Source organism: Scyliorhinus torazame, chromosome 6, assembly GCF_047496885.1.
Source record: "Scyliorhinus torazame isolate Kashiwa2021f chromosome 6, sScyTor2.1, whole genome shotgun sequence".
NCBI lineage: Eukaryota > Metazoa > Chordata > Chondrichthyes > Carcharhiniformes > Scyliorhinidae > Scyliorhinus > Scyliorhinus torazame.
This window is the reverse complement of record NC_092712.1, coordinates 177,724,957-177,747,859: the sequence shown is the minus strand read 5'-3', so window position 1 is coordinate 177,747,859 and position 22,903 is coordinate 177,724,957. Positions and strand designations below refer to the sequence as shown.

At 52.2% G+C, this 22,903-nt stretch overlaps 1 protein-coding gene across 4 annotated transcripts in view; it reads right to left on the bottom strand.

Annotated features, from left to right (window-relative positions):
- The window catches only part of c6h7orf78 (chromosome 6 C7orf78 homolog), a 65,215-nt gene that overhangs the window by 42,201 nt on the left and 111 nt on the right, over positions 1–22,903 (bottom strand). For 2 of the 4 annotated variants that reach the window (XM_072509132.1, XM_072509134.1), the window contains exons 1-2: positions 22,636–22,749; positions 20,824–20,945 (exon numbers count right to left, since the gene is read on the bottom strand). The exons of 1 other annotated variant lie outside the window; for it this stretch is intronic. Coding sequence is in view for 1 of the 3 variants with exons in the window: in XM_072509134.1 (XP_072365235.1) it covers positions 20,824–20,865 (42 nt within the window). In the remaining 2 variants the exon portion in view is untranslated. Of the gene's footprint in view, positions 1–20,823; positions 20,946–22,635; positions 22,750–22,903 lie in introns of those variants that run through there. One more of the 4 variants, XM_072509131.1, reaches the window with a different exon arrangement.

The window sequence follows — 22,903 nt, the reverse complement described above, 5'->3', positions numbered from 1 at the left end:
TTATCCTTAATATACTACACTCGCTAAACATTCCATTATCCTACCTTCCTCAATCATACAACAAAATCATAGCATTTCATACAGTCTTTCCTGGCTTGGCAGTCAAGCTCAGGATCATACAATTTATTTTGCTCATGAAAAAGTTATTTTTTTAAACTTCTCTTTATGTACAACAACGATAAATGCAAGTGAATGCACTTTATTATTTTATTATAGATCGTGGGGGTCGGGGGTCTGGTCGTAACCGAACATAGGGGATCTGATCCTATATACCGGGGTTCGAGCGCGGTAGGTTCTCCTTCTCCATTTTCGTAGACGCATAGTCTGCACTACACAGCAGAGTATCGCCAACGCTAATAGTGTTTTGATCACATAGGACAGGGAGTACCAGGTTATGAACCTGGCACACCAAGATGATGTAGTGTCGCTGGTGACTGGGCTCTGGGTACTGCGGGGCAGTGAAACATTAACGGCTGGGGGTTTGAAGTCATGGGGTTCGCGGTCACGCGCAACCAAATGTCCATATACAGTATGTTGATCAATATGCAGGGAGTCCTCATGGCTGTTCTCTTTCCTTCTCTTTCTTTATTTTCTCCGGTCCTGGAGCTGCTGAAGTTCTGTAGAAACAAGCTTAGTATCTGTAACTATCTTTGTTTAATATCTGGTATGCTAGTGTGTCTGTCCTTTGGTGCCAATTATTCCCTTTATAATTTGTCACTATGTGTGACTCCCTCATTTTCTTTTTCAAAAAGCAAATTTTAGGACACGGCACACTTCCCAACAATGAACCAGTGCTGATTTACCATCCAAATGTTCCAGGATGTAAATAGCAGATGGCCGGCAACCTAAGGGTTACCTAAACAAACAAAACTTTTTGAAATGAAAAATGCCAAAATGAGGTGCGTATGGGCCGCGACGGGTAAGAGTTGGATGGAGTCCCCGGGTAGGACGGCTACCAATGCCGTATCTCTCCTACCCGAGCGTAATTGACCAGAGGGGGGTTCCCAGGCAGGGCGGGTCTCAAGCCGTTTCTCCACTGCCTGAGCAACCGACAAGAACGGGCAAAAATGTAGTCATCGTGGTGGGGCTGCCGTAGTGGTTCTATCCTTCGAACCAGAAGGGCAGTTACGAGCGGGCGTCTGATACCCGAACAAGTATCAGCTGAAAAGCTAGTTCCTCTGAACAAGCGTCTGGCAACGGTGGGTCTCTGTGGGCAAGTGCTCAGAGGTTTCATGTGAATTGGCGTCTGGCCATGGTTAGTCTCTGAAGGCAGGTCCTCAGAGGTATCTGCCGAATAGGTGTGAGGCAGTGAGAAAATTATTCTCCTGTCGGACATACAACATTTAACAAATGTACAAACAACATAAAACATTCTGCCGGTTCCAACAGAAAGGACAACACTTTTCCCAAGCGGTTCCTTTAAAACATCATCTGGACACCTCAGTTCTCGATAGCGAACAGGGTCGCAAAGGGGTTGGCGGTTTGGGAGTCAGACCCAAGGTCATCCTCTTAGCCCGGGTGCCAAACTCTGGAGTGGATTAGGGCTGAAAGGGCTGCATGGTGTGAGTTGTGGTTGCTCTCGTCGTTGCGGACGAGTCTGTATGAGTTGTCACGGTGCCAATAATTGGTGTCTAGTTGTGTGGGGACAAAATCGGGGTCGTCAGTGTGGTTCGGTGGTCGGTGTTGGGGTTTGTTCAGGAAAATGATCAGGAAGGGATCATTTGGATCGAAGTCGGAGTCGCTAGGTGTGGGTCCGGTTGCATGGGGATAGTAGGGAGGCGTGCTGTGGCTATCGTCCGAGTCACAGTCGCTGTCTCTGCTGCTGCAGTCTGTGGGCGTTCTGGGGCGGAGTGTATATTTTGGGGATGGAGTCGAGGTAGAGTCCGTGGCTGGGCTGGATGTGGTAGGGGTTGGTAGGGTTACGTTGGCTGTGAGCGGGGTGTGGTGTGCTGCGTCAAGCATGACATGGTGTGCGTGGTTCGACTGTGTTCCATAAACCTTCAGCTGGTTTATATGAAACCACGCAGTCTTACCATTGGGGTACTTTATTTTGTAAACGGAAGGGCTTACTTTATCCGCAATGGAATACGGACCCGAGTATTTAGGTGACAGGAATGTGCTGGGGTTATATACAGAAAGCATCACTTCCTGTCCGATATCGTACTCAGTCGCATGCACTGTCTTGTCGAAACAAGCCTTGCTCTGTTTCTTTCTGGTGCCCAATTTTACTGCGGCTGCTAACTGAGCCGTTTTAACATTTGCAACTAATTGCTCCACGGCTTTCTCGTGTGTGAGGGCCGTTACTTCGGGGCTGGTCAGGTCTAAACCTAACAAGTATTCTGTGCCTTTCATGGGGCGTCCGGTCATGAGAGTGTGTGGGGTATAACTTGTGGTTGTAGAAATAGTGTTACGCAAAAACATCAGCGCAAACGGGAGGACTGAGTCCCAAGTGGTGTTGTTCTGCTGGACCATTTTTCTGAGGGTGGTTTTTAGGGTCTGATTCATGCGCTCCACGATACCACACGACTGTGGGTGGTATGCTATGTGGAATCTTTGGGTGATGCCAAATATCGTGAGGACGTTCTGCATGACACATCCTGTAAAATGGGAGCTTTGGTCAGATTCAATGCTGCGGGGGAGTCCCCACCTTGTAAAGATGTGGTGGGTTAGAATCTTGGCTGTGGTTTTTGCAGTGTTTGTGCGGTCTGGAAATGCTTCCACTCATTTTGTAAATGTGTCTATGACCACAAGTACATATTTATAGCCATTCCTGCAAGGGGGCAATGGACCTATAAAATCAATCTGGAGGTTAGTCCAGGGGCCATTAACGGGTCGGGTGTGGCTGAGTTGGGCCTTTTTGGCATATCTGTCGGGGTTATTACGCACAGATAAGATAATTTTCTATGTAATGGCTTACATCTTCCTTTAAATTTGGCCACCAACAAAGCTGTTTGAGATGGGCTGTAGTGGGATCGATTCCCTGATGTCCATGACCTTCATGGAACATACAAATCAGTTGATTCCTGTCCTGTTCAGGAACCACATAAAGGGTGTCCTTTAACACCACACCGTCATGTGAGGTCAGTGTATTTCTAAACCTCTCGTAGGAGGCGGGATACTTCCCTTTTACAATCTCCTTGAGATTGGTGTCCTGCTTCTGAGCCTCCACTAGATCTTCAATCTTTGTCTGTGTGACCTGAACTGCACTCACTGGCGCGCTTTCGGGGAGTTTCCAAAAATACCCGTGTCTGGAACCTGCCTTAGCCAGTGCGTCGGCTTTTACATTTCCGGGGGGGAGGAACGATGGTGGCTGCGGAATTTGATGATGCCAAAAGTCCTGTTCTGGGCCTTTTCTAAAATATGGCGGAGCAATGGGGCTGAGGGAGGTGGGGGGGGGGGGGGGGGTTCCGTCTGCGGAAACAATTCCTCTTGCTTCCCACAGGGGCAGAAATTCCGTAAGGCTGTTATAGACATAGAGGCTGTCCGAGTGTATGTCTGCTGAGCTGGGGACGGAATCTGGGTGTTCCACTATGTATGCGATGGCTGCAAGCTCTGCTGCCTGCGCGCCTAAGTGTCCGGGTAGTTTCAACGATATTTCCTCGAGGGCGCGTCCCTGCGCGTCCTCGACATAGATCCCGCAACCTGTTATGCACTTCCCATCCAAGACTGTGGAAGATCCATCCACATAAATCTTTATGGGCTCACACGTGTCCGTGTGCGGGGGGCTATGAGTTGAATTACCTATCTTTCGGGGGGGGGGGGTTTAGCGATAAAGGGGCCTGTGTTGCGGTGTGGACAGATAATCTCACATTCATGGGGGTTCCGGGGTACTGTAAATTGTCCGCTAAGTATGTGTGTGTCTTTGTCCTTTTCACAGTGATGTCCCGTCCCTGCAAGAGAAGGGTCCATCTGGCTGCTCTTATTTGGCTTACTGTACCGTCCTTGAGTCGTCCGTCCAGTAAAGGTTGGGTGGGGGTGTGTTCGGTCAGAATTGTGATGGGGTTCAGTCCGGTAATATACAAAAAGTACTGGACTGCACAGAAAACTGCGAGCAGGTGCCTCTCACAGGCTGAAAATCCCTGCTCCACAGCATCTAAAAGTCGGGAGGCGTAAGCTACGAGTCTTAACAGGTCGTGCCGTTCCTGCAGGAGCACGGCTGAAAGGGTGCGGTCTGTGGTCGCTACCTCTGGCGTAAGGGGAAAGCAGGTCTGGAACTTGTAGTGCGGGGGCTGCTATGAGTGCCTGTTTTAAAGAGTCCACAGCATCTGTATGCTGCGGAAGTCATTCCCAGGGGGCTCCTTTCTTAAGGAGGTCTGAGAGGGGCGCTGCCTTGCTGGCAAAACCGTCAATGTGGTTTCGGCAGTAGCCAACCAGTCCTAAAAACAACCGGAGGGCTGAAACGTTCTGGGGAAGGGGCAATTTAGCAATCGAGTCAATCCTTTTATGCTCGATCTCGCGTTTACCGTGCGTGATAATTGTTCCCAAATATATCAATTTTTCTTCCAAAATCTGGGCCTTTTTGGGGTTGACTTTACAACCAATTGAATGTAATAGTTCCAGGAGTTCGGACAGAAGCTCTATGTGCTCTTCCTTGGTGTCTGTCTGCAGTAGTAGGTCATCTACATACTGTACCAGACATTCGGGGCGAGAGAATTTTGCTAATCCATTTGCCAGCTGTCGGTGGAAAATGGAGGGGGAGTTGTGGAATCCTTGTGGCAGGCATGTCCACGTGTACTGCTGTGCTTTAAAGGTGAAGGCAAATTTGTACTGGCACGCCTTTGCCAATGGAATGGACCAGAATCCATTACTGATGTCCAAAACCGTGAAGTAGCGGGAATTGAGTCCCTGCTTGAGCATGGTCTCGGGACTTGTTGTTACGGTGGGGGCTGCTGCGAGGTGACTTTGTTGAGTTCCCGATAATCAATGGTCAGTGGCCATGATCCATCGGGCTTTCTCACTGGCCAAATCGGGGCATTATTAGTGGAGGCTACTGATCGAAGTACGCCCTGCTCTAATAAGCTCTCTATTACTTTTAAGATTTCTCCCTCTGCCTCTAGGGGAAATCCGTACTGTTTCTGGGGTCTAGGGTCAGGTCCTGTTACTTGTACGGAGCCAGTCATCCGTCCACAGTCGTGCTTGTGGGTCGCGAATGCTGCCCTGTTCTTTTGCAGAACTGCCCTAACCTGCTTGTTCGTACTAAGCGTGGTCGGGTTGAACCAAAATTCGCCTACGCCGCTAATTTTGTTCATAGATTCGCCTATGTTGAGCGTTGCGAGGGCTCTTGCGGATTTCGCCATCTTCCAGACACACTGGTTGACTGCATCGAATGAAAGGTGGTGGGAATTCATGAAATCAATTCCCAGAATGTGTTCTGCTGTGTGGGGCAGGTCTACTAAAACCACGGGGTGTTTGGTGGTGATGGTTCCGATTTGAATGGGTACAGGGGCTGTGATGTGTCCCTGCTGTGAGTGGCCTGTAAAGCCGCTGAGGGTGATAGTGGTTGTAGTGGGCCACGTGTCTTTTTGGAACATGGTGGAGGAATTTATGGTGGTGCGGGACCCTCCTGTGTCCCAAAGAAATTCGATAGGCTGTCCCCGAATTTTCGCTGCAACTACGGGTCGTCCTGACCTATCCCAAAGGGTGTCGCAGACCCAACTGGGGGAGCCCGTACACCGTCAGGCCGTTCCGGTCAAGTCCGTCTGATCCGAACGGGCGCTAACACGATGGATGGGCTCTGTCTTTTTCTTACTCAGAGTGCCCGTCTGCTGGGCTCTCTGTGGCTTTTTAGGAGCATTGCACTCTTTTGCGAAATGTCCCAACTGTCCGCAGTTGTAACACTTTTGTGACTTGGGTGGGGGGCTGTTCTTTCCCTCATTCACCCATGCGGGGTTTTGGTGTGTTGTTTTTACTGCCTGCATATCTGCGCCGGCCTGCTTTTCCTCGCTATTTTTAACAGTGGGTTTGCTCTGAACAGATTGCTCCCAAATGCGGGACAATATTTTCACTCCCCACTTCTCGTTATGGGCCTCCTCTGAGGGATCATAACTCGTACAGGCTTTCTGTCCTGCATCTGTGGCATGGGAGATAAGGGTGCAGGTCCATTTGGCCATGTTGTCTGGGGTCAAATAGGCACGGTCTACGACTCCGAAGACTGCTGCGAAGTGAATCCACAGGCGTCCAGCGAACGCTGTGGGGTGCTCAGATTTCTTCTGCCTACATTTGTTGAGGCCATCTACGGGGTCACCCCGGTTATACCCGATCGCATCCAGGATCGCGGTATGCATTTCTGCAAGGGTGCCTCCTCCTACATTCTGTGGGTCGGGAAGGGCTGCTGCTACTGACAGATCTAAACTTAAAACCATGAGCTTTACATGCTCTCTCTCATCCAGGCCGTACATGTTCGCCTGATGTCTAACTGTGGCAAAGAAATGGTGGGGGTCTGAGGCGGGGAGGAACGGTGTGATCTTCTCGCATGCGTCCCGTAATTGGGTCACTGTTAAGGGGGTGGAATATAGAAATTCCGCATCGTCCGATGTGGCTGTGCGGTGGGTGGTTACAGGGTTCATTGGAGCCTGAACTATCTGCTGTGTGTAGGGTTGGGGTGCATTTCTCTTTTGGGGCTTTCCGTGCGCACATGTTCCCTGAACATATCTCTGCGCTGTTTCATGTAACTCTTCCCAATCAGGGCCGTCTTCCTGGTCTAACTTTTCCCGAAAGGTTTCCTGAAAACATTTCTGAACAGAAAGCAGTGATTGCAGCTCTGCAATCTGCTTCCGGCACTTTGCGTGATCTAAGGTGCTTTGTCTTTGATCTGTGGTGGCAGCATGGAGTGCTCTTAATGCTGCCTTGAGATTACTACACTGTTTTTGTAATGTCTCTACCTGTTTTTCTGTCTCTTCTCTTACCAGGACTGCACGTTGCGTGTCCTGATAGGCCTTTTCACATTGCGACTGGAAACTGCTTAAATGCGCCAGACAAGACTGGTGAGCCCGTTTGGCGTCAGCCACCTCTCCATCTTTTGCTGCCAATTTCCTCCTTAATTCTAAATTCTCTTTTTCAACTTCGCTTACATCGACTTTACTCATCCGATGAATGCCCTCAACTTCTTTGCGGAGCGTCTTGACGACCTCCTCTGTGCCTCGCAATTGTGCCAAACAGGGCACGATTGCCATCGGCTTGCGAGCTTTTCCCAAGCTCTTTTTGTGTATCTCGCTCAGGTTCTCCCACCAAGTATGCCCTATACTTCCGGGACCTGATTCCTCATTATCGCAGAAATTATTCCACAGGGGCCATCCTTTCCCTTTGAGATATTTCTGGATTTCCTCCTCCCAAATGGGACACTGTCCCACTCTACTGCTGCTGGTCGCTGCCCCCGCAAATTCCTCAGGGTTCATGAGGCGCTGCATTGCCTGCATGGCTATCTTTCCTATCCGACTGCTTCTTCTAAATTTGGAACAGGGGGCTAAGGCGGTGTTGTAGATACGGGTACGGCTTTCGCTACTTTCCGAAAATACAGACTTCCGACAGTTTTGACGCAACAAAATCTATCCGTTTTACCTTATAGCGCTATTAGTTACGCATGCATACACACACTTCCGAATTATGAGGATTGATCAGAAATGCTTGAACACTTGTGGTTTTCTGTTTCCAATTGGGTTTTTAATTCAAATTTCTTGGGTTCTCCCGGAGTGGTTTTCCACTTCTAGGTCGGGTCCCGGCAGAGTCGCCAAAATGTTGCTCGTTTTAGCCGTAGTTTACGTGCTCTTGTTCTATCATCTTTGCTCTTGAGTCGCCAGGTATCTTTCTGATACCGCCACGTGGTTCAAGTCCGGGAAATGATCAATAATCCAACACACCGCTTAGTAAGAGTTAAATCAACGCACATTTATTATATACAGTAATTAATACTTATACATTAATTCTACTTCTAAGCTACTTCCTACAACTAACAGGCCAATACTTACCTTTGGAAATGGCCCACCAGGTCAGGGAAACGAATGGCCTTTCGTATGGGTTCTGAGACTGCGGGATTCAAAGCAGGTACAGGTCGATAGTCAGGAGTGCCTATCTCATAGCGAGCGTTGGAGTAAGACTTACAATTCTCGTGGCTGTTGTAGAAGGTCAGCAGAAGGGTCTCGAAGGGTGCGGAGAGGAGAAGAAGGGTCGATTTGAACTTGGACTCTGTACTTATAGTCCCCAGGGGCTTCCCGCCTTTCGGGGCGGACCCTGTACCTGGTTCCAAGTGATTGGACTTCGTCCCAATCACTTGGTTCGATATTCTCCAATGCTGCAGCGATTCCTTGATCGATGGGCGGTTTTGGGGTGGTCGTTCACCTCTCTTTTGTGTAAGCTCCTGCTGGCGCCGAAAAGTCTGGGTTGGCTTTGTGTGTCTAATTTGTTGCACATTGTTCCCGGCGATTGCTAATTTATATTCAGGTGGCTGGTGTGTTGTTATGTTGATGGCTGCAGGTATCGATTCTGTCTGGCCTCCCCCGAGGCGAATACACAGTTTTGCCTGCAGCTGCCTGTTTGAGTCCTGTTGGCTGATTTTCCAATCGCCTCTTCCGTTCACCATTTTAAATCGGGGTTTGGCCTTTCTAATCGGGAGTTAGCTATTTTAACTGGCTACAATGTTCAGCTTATGTGTGACCACCACCTCCGGATTATGCACATGTCGGTACATTTCCCAGGAATGTGCATGACAGCTACATCCTGGGACACTCAGAGATGCCCAGCATCTTCAAGGACCACCCCAAGATGACAGGTTGACTCTTGGGGGATAAGGCGTACCCACCGAGGTCCCGGCTGATGATGCCAGTGCGGAGGTCAGAGGCCAAGACGGAGACCCAATATAACGAGGCCCAAGTTGTCGCCCGTGCTTTCATTCAGCGGTGCATTGGACTGCTCCAAATGTGGTTCTGATGCCTGGACCGCTCTTGTGGTGCCCTGCAGTACACCCCAGAAGGTCTCCCACTTTGTGGTGGTCTGCTGTGCCCTCCATTACCTGGCACAGCAGTGGGGTGACATGCCGGAGGAGGAGGAGGAGGGACATGCGGTCTCATCTGAAGAAGATGAGGAGTGGCCAGACCAAGAGGGACTGGAGGACTCGCACGAGCAGCCGGAGGAAGGAATAGAGGCAGCGGCGAGAGTCCGGCATGCCTGAAAGGTCAGAGAGGCCCTCATTCTCGCCCCCTTCTCATAGGAGGAAGTCTTGTCCATCAATTCACCCCTTCTCCACCCCTCCAATCCCTTCTTCCTCCCAATCCCACCTTCCCCAAATCTCTCCTTCCCCCTATCCCCTGCCCCCACTTCCTCCTTCCCCACTGCCTCCAACACCCCCAATCACCCCCTACCCCATTGATCACCTCACCCCATCCCCCTCCCTCCACCACCCCATTTTTCCCGACCCACCCACACAGACCCCTCCCCCACTATCGTGTTCCACCCTCCCAGGGTCTGTGTACCATCACCCCAGGATGATGGGCCCACGTCGGCACTGTCAGCGGGTCAATATACAAGGCAGGAGAGTGATGATAACCCGCTGTGAGGAAAGCTCTAGGGCTCCTCAGTCTATGCCAAAGCCTTGCTTCTGTCTTTCTGCTGACAGCGCGCTCACATCCACAACCTGCATGGGGTCTGCATTGGGGGCTCTTGCTGTAGGGCCACTGTGCCCGGAGGGCAGGTAGTGTCGGGTGCGGAGGGCAACAGGGGGTGGGAGCTGGCACACTTTGAAGAATAACATGACAAAGGTTTCACATGTATTAGGTGTAAAGTGTTTTAATAGTAAACATTTGAAACTCCCATTGCCACTAGCTCAGATGCTGCCCATCCCACCTCCCCAGTGCCTGCTCAGTGATCCTCAATCTTCTTAATCTTCCATGGAGTTTCCATAACGCCCTGTTATGCCTGCGGGGGGGGTGGGGGGGGGGTGCATTGGTTGAGGTGGAGACTGCCATCACCTCCCTGATGGAAGGCACCAGGTCGGCACCCAGTGCTCCCTCCTCCTGGATGGTGCCTTGAGAGTCCTGGGGGACTCCATGGGATGGAGAGGCAGCTGCAGTGAGTTCTAGAAGCCTCCACGTCATCCGGCTCCGCCTGTCCTGGCGTGCCCCCAGTTGTCTGCACCTTGGTGTTAATACCCTCGGTGATGCTCCTCAGTGGTTGCAACGTGCCCCGGAGAGCCTCGGCATGCTCCTCAGTGGTTGCAACGTGCCCCGGAGAGCCTCGGCAATGTCCATTTGCATCTGAGCCATGCTCTGCAGAGCCTCAGCAATGTCCACCTACATCTGGGACATGATGCCCAGTGTCTGGAACATGCTGTCCAGGTCCTCAGCTATGGTTGTCACTGGCTGAGCCAAGGCCTTGGTCACCACCACTCAAGATGCAGATGTTATGCTGCAGGCCTTCTATTGCGGTCGCCGCCCTAGCAGTGTTGGCCTCAGTGCATCATCTCCTGCGCCATAGCCTTTGGGACTCCTCCAATAGGCTACAAACTCGCTGGAATATGGGTGGCACGGTGGCACAGTAGTTAGCACTGCTGCCTCACAGCGCCAGGCACTCGGGTTCAATTCCAGCTTTGGATGACTGTCTGTGTCGAGATTGCACTTTCTACCTGCAGTCTGTGTTGGTTTCCTCTGGCTGCTCTCATTTTCGCCCACAACGTTCAAAGATGTGCAGATTAGGTGGATTGGCCGTGCTAAATTGTCCATTAGTGTCCAAAGATTAGGTGGGGTTATGGGGTTACAGGGATAAGGTAGGGAGTGGGCCTAGTTAGGGTGCTCTTTCAGAGGGTTGGTGTAGACTCAATGTGGTGAATGGCCTCCATCTGCTCTGTAGGGATTCTAGGATTATATGAATGTTGCTGATATCCCCTCCTCAATCTCACAGCCATGTCAAAGCATCTGGATTAGTTCTGGGAGAACCTTGTCCAAAGCCTCAGTATCTGACTGGGACTCAACAGAGTCCGGGATCCAGTAAACCTCTGACTGCTGAATCCCTTGGGTGTTCCTGCCATCACCTAATATGCGGTGCAACTGTGTGGTGCTCACCATATTGTGGACCAGAGACCTGTCCACTAATGTCCCCCAGCGAAGTGGGTGTCTCAGTGCTGGTGGAAGGTGGGGATGGCAGCTGTGATACATTGATGATGATCTCCTCAGAGCTGTCCTCCAAGGTGTTCTCCTGGGAGGCAGAGGGGAGGGCAACCCTGGATGAGCCAGCACCATCGGATGGAGATCCTGCAGGAGAATGGGCATGTGGTCGGTGAGAGGGAAGGACCATTGTGTCTGGCATGAACAATTCACATGTGACAGGGCATGACCATCTGGGTGGGGCCGTTGGATACTTACCTCTGCGGGACATGCCAAGTTCAACGTTAGTAACCGATCTGTCTCGGCCAGCCCCGCAATTTGCAGGGCCTGATCCTCGTAGGGAGTGGGGACTCTGATAACCGGCACCCGTCTGGGCCCTTTCCCATCTGTTATTTCCCAACTTCTCCTGCGGTGACATGGAGAGGGCATCATGAGCTGCACGCTTCATACATCGTGGTGCGGAGGGGCATGGCGGGGGACAGGCGTGCGCACCGCTGCTGGTGATGACCCAGGTGTCGTGTTAGGCACACTGAGATGACACGGGCTGCAACTGGATGCAGCTATGACTGATATAGACTCCAGACCTTGAAGTTAGTTCAATTTGATTTATTGAACCTGTCACACAGTCAGCTCAGTTCTCTGTGAGTTTGACTCTCTGCTAACCTAAGTGTGATCTCTCTGTCTGACTGAACCAGACTAGCTTTTAGCCACATGCTGTATGAGTTACGTGATATATACACCGGACTCACTCTGTCCCTAGTGGGAAGATGCGGAGTGTGAGTGCCCCGTGCCTTTTTTATAAGGGGAAACCACCCCCAAGTGTTCTGCCTGTTGATTGGTTATGTCCTGTTCTCTGTGTTCATCAGCTGTCTGTCTGTATCTCATTATGTGTATGTCTGCATATCATGACACCAGATGGCCCGGCCCCATCATGTGGAGATCCTGCGTTTCATCAGTGAGTGGGCAGTACGGTAGCACAGTGGTTAGCACAGTTGCTTCACCGCTCCAGGGACCAGCTTCAATTTCCAGCTTGGGTCACTGTCTGTGTGGAGTTTGCACTTTCTCCCCGTATCTGAGTGGGTTTCCTCCAGGTACTCCGGTTTCCTCCCACAGTCCAAAGATGTGCAGGTTAGGTGGATTGGCCATGCTGAATTGCCCTTTGTGTCCAAAAAGGTGTGATGGGGTTACGGGGATAGGGTGGAGGTGTGGGCTAAAGTGGGGTGCTCTTTTCAAGGGCCGGTCCAGACTCGATGGACTGAATTGCCTCCTTCTGCACTGTAAATTCTAAGATCTACAATCTATGATCATTTTGTCTGGCGTGAACAACTCACATGAGGCAGGTTATCTGGGTGAAGGGGCAGTGGATCCTCACCACTGTGGCACAGGCCAACCTCGCTGCCGGTGACTGCTCTCTCCTCGACCAACCCCGCGATCTCCAGGGCCCTTTTCTCATAGTGGGTGAGGACACTGATGTCCATCCATTGTGGCCCTTTACTGCCTATGATGGGCTAACTTCTCCTGCTGGGATAGAGCGAGGGCATTGTGAACTGCACATTTGATGAATCAGAGGGGTGGTCAATGGCAGGTGGTATTTGAGGGCACCACACCTGGGCATGGAGGGGCTGTACTCCTGGGTGCCAGGGTGTGCTGGGCTACAGGCACGGTAATATGCTTTGGCGGGGGGAGGGGGGCAGTGGTCAGGGGGGCGACAGACAGGACTGATGCCAGGCGGCCGTGTTAACTCACCCTTGATGCCAGATGGGGTTTGCTGGTCCTCTTCCTGTACTGGACAGCGGTCCTCCTGCTCATACTATCAAACTGACGACTGCTGTCAGGCGGCATTGGCGAACCTGTTGCTGTTCCTCCGACCTCCTTGGGGGAGAGAGTGCTCCGTTGTGCATTCATGCTGCCCAGCAACCTGACCAGGTCAGCCTCCCTGAAGCGTGGAGCAGGTGTGGGTGGTGCCATGGCCGTGTGCTGCCTGGGAGCTGGTTCAGAGGGAGCGGTTTATGAGCAGCTCCCCCTTGTTAGTGGGGACTGTCGGGCACGGTCCAGCCGTTTGGACAGCCAGTTCTGCCGTCAAGCTCCTGGGGGATCATTTCTGCCACTAAGTGCCGTTAAATACAGGCCACCGACTCGCCGACTCAGTCGTCGGGAAGCACCCGGGAAGTTGTGCGCGATACGGCACATTCTCATGAAATCACACCTTCTACCTTTCTCCATTTAGATGGAGGAAATTTGGCCTTGGCTCCACTCTGACAGCTATAATATGCATTGGCCCCTGTGCTCTGCCATCTGTACTTTAGGCAAGTCAGCAAAACTCTGGGTCACATGTGGATTTGGCATGGTGCAGGATCATGTTGCCAGTCCAGTTGATAACTGTAGCGCACAAAGACTCCCGAGAGACGAATAGAGGTGAAGTCGATGAGGCTTTATTAAGCGTGACTGGTTCCCCGCAGTTCAGCAACAGACTGGAGCTGCGGGGAGAATTCCTGGTTCTTATACTCCGCCTTCAGGGCGGAGCTAGAGATCAACAGCCAACCAGGACCCGGGATCTGTCAGCCAATGACATCACGGCTTCACAGTCCCACATGACCCCTAATGCATACTACCACATTCACCCCTTGTTAAAAATGAACCCGGCGGGGTGGTGCTTCGCATGGTGGTAGGGGTTTACAAGGCTGGTCCTGGGAGGAAAAAAACTTTTGCATGTCATTTCAGTGCCCTACACTGGGCTATGTACAGGGTTTTTTGTTTTGAACTATTTACAGTATTCATAAGGGGGAAAAGGAAAAAAATCATTCTCGTTAAAGTCCACAACATTCTAGTGTTACACCGATGCCACGAGTCGGGCGGGCGGTCTGGTCGTCCTTGTCGATCGCCTCAGCCCCGGTGGTGGTGGTGCTTGTTCCAGTGTTGTCGCCTCCGGGAGCTTTACGGTTTCTGCTTCAGCTTCACTTCTGGTTGGACCTGGGAGGAGGACCGATCCTCCCGGGAAGGGGGCTGTCGCGGGGTGCGCCGATGGCAGGGAGGGGGTGATTGGTGTCGAGGGGGTGTGTGTGTTGCCGGCGGGCGCCAGATCTCTCAGGGAGGCCGTGTCCTGTCGGCCGTCGGGGTTCTCCACATAGGCGTACTGCGGGTTCGCGTGGAGGAGATGAACCCTCTCGACCAACGGGTCCGACTTGTGCGCCCGCACATGTTTCCGGAGCAAGATGGGTCCTGGGGCCGCCAGCCAGGTCGGCAGCGACGTTCCAGAGGAGGACTTCCTGGGGAAGACAAGGAAGCGCTCATGAGGCGTTTGGTTAGTAGTGGTACACAGTAGCGACCGGATGGAGTGGAGGGCGTCCGGGAGGACCTCCTGCCACCGTGAAACTGGGAGATCCCTGGACCGTAGGGCCAGTAGGACGGTCTTCCAGACTGTGCCGTTCTCCCTCTCTACTTGCCCGTTCCCCCGGGGGTTGTAGCTGGTCGTCCGGCTCGAGGCTATACCCTTGCTGAGCAGGAACTGGCGCAGCTCGTCACTCATGAAGGAGGACCCCCTGTCGCTATGGACGTATGCGGGGCAACCGAACAGTGTGAATATGGTGCTAAGGGCTTTAATGACTGTGGCCGCTGTCATGTCAGGGCAGGGGATGGCGAAGGGGAAACGGGAGTACTCGTCCACCACGTTCAGGAAGTATGTGTTGCGGTCGGTGGAGGGGAGGGGCCCTTTGAAATCCAGACTGAGGCGTTGAAAGGGACGGGAAGCCTTGATCAGGTGCGCACTATCCGGCCTGAAAAAATGCGGTTTGCACTCTGCGCAGGTGTGGCAGTTCCTTGTGACTGTACGGACCTCCTCCACAGAGTAGGGGAGGTTGCGGGACTTTATAAAATGGTAGAACCGAGTGACCCCCGGGTGGCAGAGGTCCTCGTGGAGGGTTTCGAGATGGTTAATTTGTGCGTTGGCACATGTGCCGCGCGATAGGGGATCGGACGGCTCGTTCAGCTTTCCGGGACGGTACAAGATCTCACAGTTGAAGGTGGAGAGCTCGATCCTCCACCTTAAGATCTTGTCATTTTTCATTTTGCCCCGCTGTGCATTATCGAACATGAAAGCTACCGACCGTTGGTCAGTGAGGAGAGTGAATCTCCTGCCGGCCAGGTAATGCCTCCAATGTCGCACAGCTTCCACTATGGCTTGGGCTTCCTTTTCCACTGAGGAGTGGCGGATTTCTGAGGCGTGGAGGGTTCGGGAGAAAAAGGCCACGGGTCTGCCCGCTTGGTTAAGGGTGGCCGCTAGAGCTACATTGGAGGCGTCGCTCTCGACCTGGAAGGGGAGGGACTCGTCGATGGCGCGCATCGTGGCCTTTGCGATATCTGCTTTGATGCGGCTGAAGGCCTGGCAAGCCTCTGTCGACAGAGGGAAGGTCGTGGTCTGTATTAGGGGGCGGGCCTTGTCTGCGTACTGGGGGACCCACTGGGGGTAATATGAAAAGAACCCCAGGCAGCGTTTTAGGGCTTTTGAGCAGTGAGGGAGGGGAAATTCCATGAGGGGGCGCATACGTTCGGGGTCGGGGCCTATTATCCCATTGCGCACTACATATCCCAAGATGGCTAGCCGGTTTGTGCTAAACACGCACTTGTCCTCGTTGTATGTGAGGTTCAAGGCTTTAGCAGTCTGGAGGAATTTTTGGAGATTGGCGTCGTGGTCCTGCTGATCGTGGCCGCAGATGGTTACGTTGTCGAGATACGGGAACGTGGCCTGCAACCCGTGTTGATCAACCATTCGGTCCATCTCCCGTTGGAAGACCGAGACCCCGTTTGTGACGCCAAATGGGACCCTTAGGAAGTGGTACAATCGCCCGTCTGCCTCGAAGGCTGTGTACTTGCGGTCACTTGGGTGGATGGGGAGCTGATGGTAGGCGGACTTGAGGTCCACGGTGGAGAAGACCTTATATTGGGCAATCCGATTGACCATGTCGGATATGCGGGGGAGAGGGTACGCATCTAGCTGTGTGTACCTGTTGATGGTCTGGCTATAGTCTATGACCATCCTTTGCTTCTCCCCTGTCTTTACTACTACCACCTGTGCTCTCCAGGGACTATTGCTGGCCTGGATTATGCCTTCCTTCAGTAGCCGCTGGACTTCGGACCGAATAAATGTCCGGTCCTGGGCGCTGTACCGTCTGCTCCTAGTGGCGATGGGTTTGCAATCCGGGGTGAGGTTTGCAAACAAGGATGGGGGCTCAACCTTGAGGGTTGCGAGGCCGCAGATAGTGAGTGGGGGTATTGGGCCGCCGAATTGGAAAGTTAGGCTCTGCAGATTGCACTGGATGTCTAATCCCAGTAATGTGGGTGCGCAGAGTTGGGGAAGGACGTAGAGCCTGTAGTTTTTAAACTCCCTCCATTGCACCGTTAGGGTCACTATGCAGAAGACTTTGATCTGTACGGAGTGGGATCCTGCAGCTAGGGAAATCTTTTGCGCACTGGGACGGATGGTCAAAAAACAGCGTCTTACCGTGTCGGGGTGGATGAAGCTTTCTGTGCTCCCGGAGTCGACCAGGCATGGTGTCTCGTGTCCGTTGATCAGCACCGTTGTTGTCGTCGTCTGGAGCGTCCGGGGCCGTGCTTGGTCCAGCGTCATTGAGGCCAGACGTGGTCGTAGTGCTTCAGCGTCTTCCTCGAACCCCGTGGAGCCGTCGATGCTGGGGTCCATTGTTGCCGTCCAAGATGGCGGCGGGGGTGAACAAAATGGCCACCCCCATGCGTCGCGCAGGGCTGGGGGGTCCCAAGATGGCGGCGCCCCTCCTCCCCTCGTGGTGGCCGGGACCCAAAATGGCGGCGCCTGCGGGTCGCTCATGGGGCGCTGGGGGGGTTGGGGAGCGTTTGGAACGCGCAGGACTCCTTCTTCTCCGGGGACAGTGGCGACTCCCCGGGACCAGCACACAGCCGCGAAATGGCCCTTTTTCCCGCAGCTCTTGCAAATCGCTGCGCGGGCCGGGCAGCGCTGCCGGGGGTGTTTCCCCTGGTGCAGAAATAGCAGCGGGCTCCCCCGCGACGACTTGGCGTCTGAACCGCGCAAGCCTGTGGGGGGGGTGTTTGTTGCGACGGGGGTCCACGGAGCCCAAGGGGCTGCCGCGCGGTCGGGGCCGTAGGCGCGGGTGTTTCGCGCGGCCACATCTAGAGAGGCCGCAAGGGCCCGTGCCTCTGAGAGTCCTAGCGACTCTTTTTCTAAAAGTCTTTGGCGGATTTGGGGAGAGTTCATACCAGCCACAAACACATCGCGAATTAACATGTCCGTGTGTTCAATCGCGTTTACCGGCGGGCAGCTGCAGGCCCGTCCCAAAATTAGCAGGGCGGCGTAGAATTCGTCTAGCGATTCTCCGGGACTTTGCCGTCTCGTTGCGAGTTGGTAGCGTGCGTAGATCTGGTTCACTGGGCGAACATAGATGCTCTTTAGTGCTGCGAACGCCGTCTGGAAATCCTCTGCGTCTTCTATGAGAGGGTAAATTTCCGGGCTTACCCTCGAGTGCAGGACCTGTAGTTTCTGGTCTTCTGTGACCTGGCCGGGGGCCGTTCGGAGGTAGGCTTCGAAATAAGTCTGCCAGTGTTTAAAAACTGCTGCTGAGTTCACTGCCTGGGGGCTGATCCTCAGGCATTCCGGGACGATCCTGAGCTCCATAGTCCTTTAAGCACGCTTAATAAATTGTAGCGCACAAACACTCCCGAGAGACGAATAGAGGTGAAGTCGATGAGGCTTTATTAAGCGTGACTCGTTCCCCGCAGTTCAGTAACAGACTGGAGCTGCGGGGAGAATTCCTGGTTCTTATACTCCGCCTTCAGGGCGGAGCTAGAGATCAACAGCCAACCAGGACCCGGGATCTGTCAGCCAATGACATCACGGCTTCACAGTCCCACATGACCCCTAATGCATACTACCACAATATCCATCTACAGTTTGCCCTGGCATCCTGGGACTGAGTCCTTGCTGCTTCTGCACTGCTGCCTCTGGTGAATGGTCCTCCCTCTGTGCCACTCCACCTTTGCATGAAGCCCATAGGAGGATTGGATGGATGAGTCCCATTCCTGCTGCTATCCCCCTGATTTCCGTGCTCAGTATCGTGCTATTCACCCTGGGTAACATGGACTGCAACACGATGCAGTTAAACGATAAAGCATACACCAAACGTAGACGTTGGTGCAATAAGATTTATTGAACTTCAGTAATGAAGCACATAGCTGACTGTGGGTTGACTCTCTACTACTCTAAGTAAACTAACTCTAACTATCTATGATGTGGAGATGCCAGCGTTGGACTGGGGTGAGCACAGTACGAAGTCTTACAACACCAGGTTAAAGTCCAACAGGTTTGTTTCGATGTTACTAGCTTTCGGAGCGCTGCGGATTCACCTGAGGAAGGATCAGCGCTCCGAAAGCGAGTGACATCGAAACAAACCTGTCTAACTATCTAGACCAGGCTAGCTCTGATCCACGTGTAGAATGTGTTGAATGAGTTGTACACCCTGACTGTCACTACAGTTGTCACCAGTGAAAAGAGGCAGAGTGCTCATGCCTTGTGTGTTTTATAGTTGGGAGCCCCCCTCTGGTGTTCTGTCTGGTGATTGGTCGTGTCCTGTTCTGTATGTTGATTGGCTCACCTGGGTATCTGTCACTGCCTGCTTTTGCATCATGATGTGCATGGGTGCATATTATGACACCCCCCCATTAAAAAAATTTTTGCGGCTGCTAAGAGCATATCCGACATATTTACAAAAGTAACTATATACAGCAATTGGTGAGTGAATGCATATGTACATGTAAGGTGTCTAGCGCGCAGAAACATAACAGTATATATACAAATAAACTATTTATAAGTCCAGTCGTTGGGGCTGTCGTCGGATTCTTGTGGACTGCCTGAGAGGTGGAGGCGGGGATGATGGTGTCTTGACAGGTTGGCATGCAGCCAGACTGGTGGCCTCATGGAGCGAGGTGTCCGGATAAGGCATAATGACATCTGGGAACGTGAGATCCGGTGGTGGGCAGGCAAGTTTGCGTAGTGCCCTTCTGTTGCACCTTACAATGGATCCAACAGCCATGTGAACCACAAACGACCTGGGAGCAGCCTGTCGATGAAACAACAGCTGGAGCTGACCAGCCTCCACCAGGCAACTTGATGTGAACAGCGTCCTTCGGAGAGAGCACGGGCAGATCAGTAGCATGAGCATCATATGTCAGCTTTTGCCGGGTTCTGATTTGCTGCATCTTTTGCAGCACTGGAAGGTGATCCAGGTCAGGTACATGAATGGCCAGAACAGTCATCCTCTGGATCCGTGACGGGATCAGGTTCCAAATCCAGCAGCCCTTGCTGCACACTTCGAACGCGTCTGCGTTGAACTGGGATCGCTGGCCCTCTATTGGAGGTGCGGACCTGCATAAAGCCGCATAATGGCCAAGCTTCTTGCAGTTGAGACATCACCTGCCTCTTGCAGGGCATTGCCGCTTTAAATGGGCAGTGCCGCAGTTGGGGCACGTCATCACGTCGACGTCGTGATGCTCGGTGCGTCGTCGCACATGCGCGGTTAACCGCAGTGCGGTTAGCTGCCGCTCGCACCTGCACAGTGTAGTCTTCGGCCATTTTGTTCTCCCAACCGTGGTGCACATGCATGAGACCCCTGGAAAAGCACGCGAAACGGCTGCCTTCATCGATGCTCAGGCGCCACATTCGGGCGATGGCCTGTACACTCTCACCCTCGTGGGAGGCAAGTTGGCTCTGCCGACTTAAGGCAGGAATAGTGACCTTTTTGCCTGTTCGTGGACTTTGCACGTCTCGATAGCTACTGGCAGGGTCATATTTTTTATTTTTAGGAGCTGCTCCCGCAGGGCGTCGGAGTGGACGCCAAACACGATCTGATCCCTGATGAGGGAGTCAGCGGTGTCACCGTAGTTGCAGGATTGCGCCTGAATGCGAAGATGAGTGAGAAAAGATTGGAAAGGCTCATCCTTACCCTGAAGGCGCTGCTGGAAGACATAACGCGCAAAGCCTTCATTCGTTTCAACCTCACAGTGACTGTCAAATTTGGCTAAGACGGTCTGGAACTTGGTCTTGTCCTCACCGTCGGCAAAAGTGAGCGAATTGAAGATTTGGATGGCCTGGTCCCCCGCAGTCGACAGTAGCAGCACGATCTTTCGGGCATTGGACGCACTTTCGAGGCCCGTGGCCTCAATGTATAGATTGAATTTCTGCTTGAAGACCCGCCAGTTGGCGCCAAGGTTCCCAGAGATCCGGAGCTGTGGGGAGGTGCCAGGATCTTTTCCATGCCGCTGGAAGGCAGTTGCTGGTCATCAGTGAATTTTCTAAGGTAAATTACTTAGAAGCAGTAGCCACTTCTGGTATCATGTCATGTTATTCACCCTGGGGTAACACGGACTCCAACACGATGCAGTTAAACGACAAAGCATACATCAAACATCGGTGCTGGTTCAATAAGATTTATTGAACTTCAGTAACGAAGCACACAGCTGCCTGTGGGTTGACTCTCTACTACTCTAAGTAAACTAACTCTAACTATCTAGACCAGGCTAGCTCTGATTCACGTGTAGAATGTGTTGAATGATTTGTACACTCTGACTGTCACTACAGTTGTCACCAGTGGAAAGAGGCAGAGTGCTGATGCCTTGTGTGTTTTATAGTTGGAAGCCCCCCTCTGGTGTTCTGTCTGGTGATTGGTCGTGTTCTGTATGTTGATTGGCTCACCTGGGTGTTTGTCACTGCCTGCTTTTGCCTCATGATGCGCATGGGTGCATATTATGACACTCGGGTCCTGGAGGGAAGCTTGAATCCAGAGCTTTGTGACTCAGCGGTGAGAGTGTTACCAACTGAGTGAGTGAAAAAAATTGCAAATCATTGCAATTAATGAAAGGTACAAAATAAATTGCATTAAATCAAATCAAATGCCAGATGCAGGATTTTTATCTCACACGCACACTGCTATCCCCCTTTATTGTGCGCTGCCCCTGCAGAAACGTTGCTGGTTTTCTCAGTCCCCTTGGACTCTATGAGACTGCACCTATTCTTGCTCCGCCGAGAGGCAATGGCAACAACCTGAAACACGTCAAGCTACTCAAAGCCGGGCACCTGCACTCAGATCCTCAGAGGCCTTTCACTTAACTGAGACAATATCCTCCTCTCCCCTTTCCTCAAAAGTTACAACTCACAATGGATTAGTAATCCAGAGACTCTGAGGACCCAGGTTCAAATCCCACAATGTTGAAATTTGAATTCAATAAAAATCTGGAATTAAAAGTCTAATGATGGCCATGAAACCACTGTTGTAAAAACCCACCTTGTTCATTAATGTCCGTTAGGGAAGGAAATCTGCCGTCCTTACCTGGCCTGGCCTACATGTGACTCCAGACCACAGCAATAAATTTTGGCCCAGCCAGCGACGCCTACATCCCATGAATGAATATAAATTTGAAAAAGAAATGGTTGGCGCTGCCAACTTTCACAGTTGGGAATCTGGGGCGTCATTCTCCGACCCCCCGCCGGGTCGGAGAATGGCCATTGGCCGCCGTGAATCCCGCCCCCGCCGAAGTCTCCGGTACCGGAGATTGGGCGGGGGCGGGAATCGGGCCACGCCTGTTGGCGGGACCCCCCGCTCAATTCTCCGGCCCGAATGGGCCGAAGTCCCGCCCAGAAATTGCCTGTGGCCTGGCCCGCGATCGGGGCCCACCGATCCGCGGGCGGGCCTGTGCCGTGGGGGCACTCTTTCCCTTCCGCCTCCGCCACGGTCTCCACCATGGCGGAGGCGGAAGAGACTCTCCCCACTGCGCATGCGCGGGAAACTGTCGGCGGCCGCTGACGCTCCCGCGCATGCACCGCATTTCCGTCAGCTGGCGGGGCAACAGACGCCATTTCCGCCAGCTGGCAGGGCGGAAATCCCTCCGGCGCCGGCCTAGCCCCTCAATGTTGGGGCTCGGCCCCCAAAGATGCGGAGCATTCCGCACCTTTGGGCCGGCGCGATCCCCTTCTGATTGGCGCCGTTTTTGGCGCCAGTCGGCGGACATCACGCCGTTGGGGGAGAATTTTGCCCCTGATGACTCAATTCGAAAGGTAATATAAAATCACCAGTTTATATTACCTTGGACACACCAAAGGGGCATATGGGCACAAAGGTGAGAATCCTTTGAAAGGTGAACTCACTATCCTGGGGCAGGTAACAGTTGAACCATAGGAGGGCCACAGTGAAGAGGCAATGGAGGAGACTGAAGACTCGAGGAGAATAATGAGGGAAGCGCAACACACTTAGTCATACAACAAATAGCTAATGTCACAGCAAATATTTCAATCCAAATGGAGCTGGAATGTAAATGCAACAGTATGAGGAACTGCAGATTTAATTATAATTCATTTCTTTATTTCTGCTAACTTAATTAAAACTAAATGAAATTTCCCAAATGGTAGGCATGACACAAACACTGAAATGTGAGAAAATAGATTGTAAAATCACAATGTAACATAGGGAAAGTGTAACACGAAAATAAGAATATCAAAAATAAATGTTACCTTCAGCAAAGCTAGTTCATTTGAAGAAAGTGCATTAAACCTCAAAATCAACTGTGAGAAATAGCTATGTTCATTTTAATTCCCTTCCACAGAGTCTCTTCAGTACTGTGTTGCTAATGAACTGCTATGAACACATGGGTTTCTCCCTGAAAGGTCACAAATAAATAACAGCCCTAGCAACAAGCAAGGTAACATGCAGATTCAGAAACCAGCCCCAAAACCTTCATGCCTCTGCCCCTGCATATATAAAATACAATGCTAAAGGAAA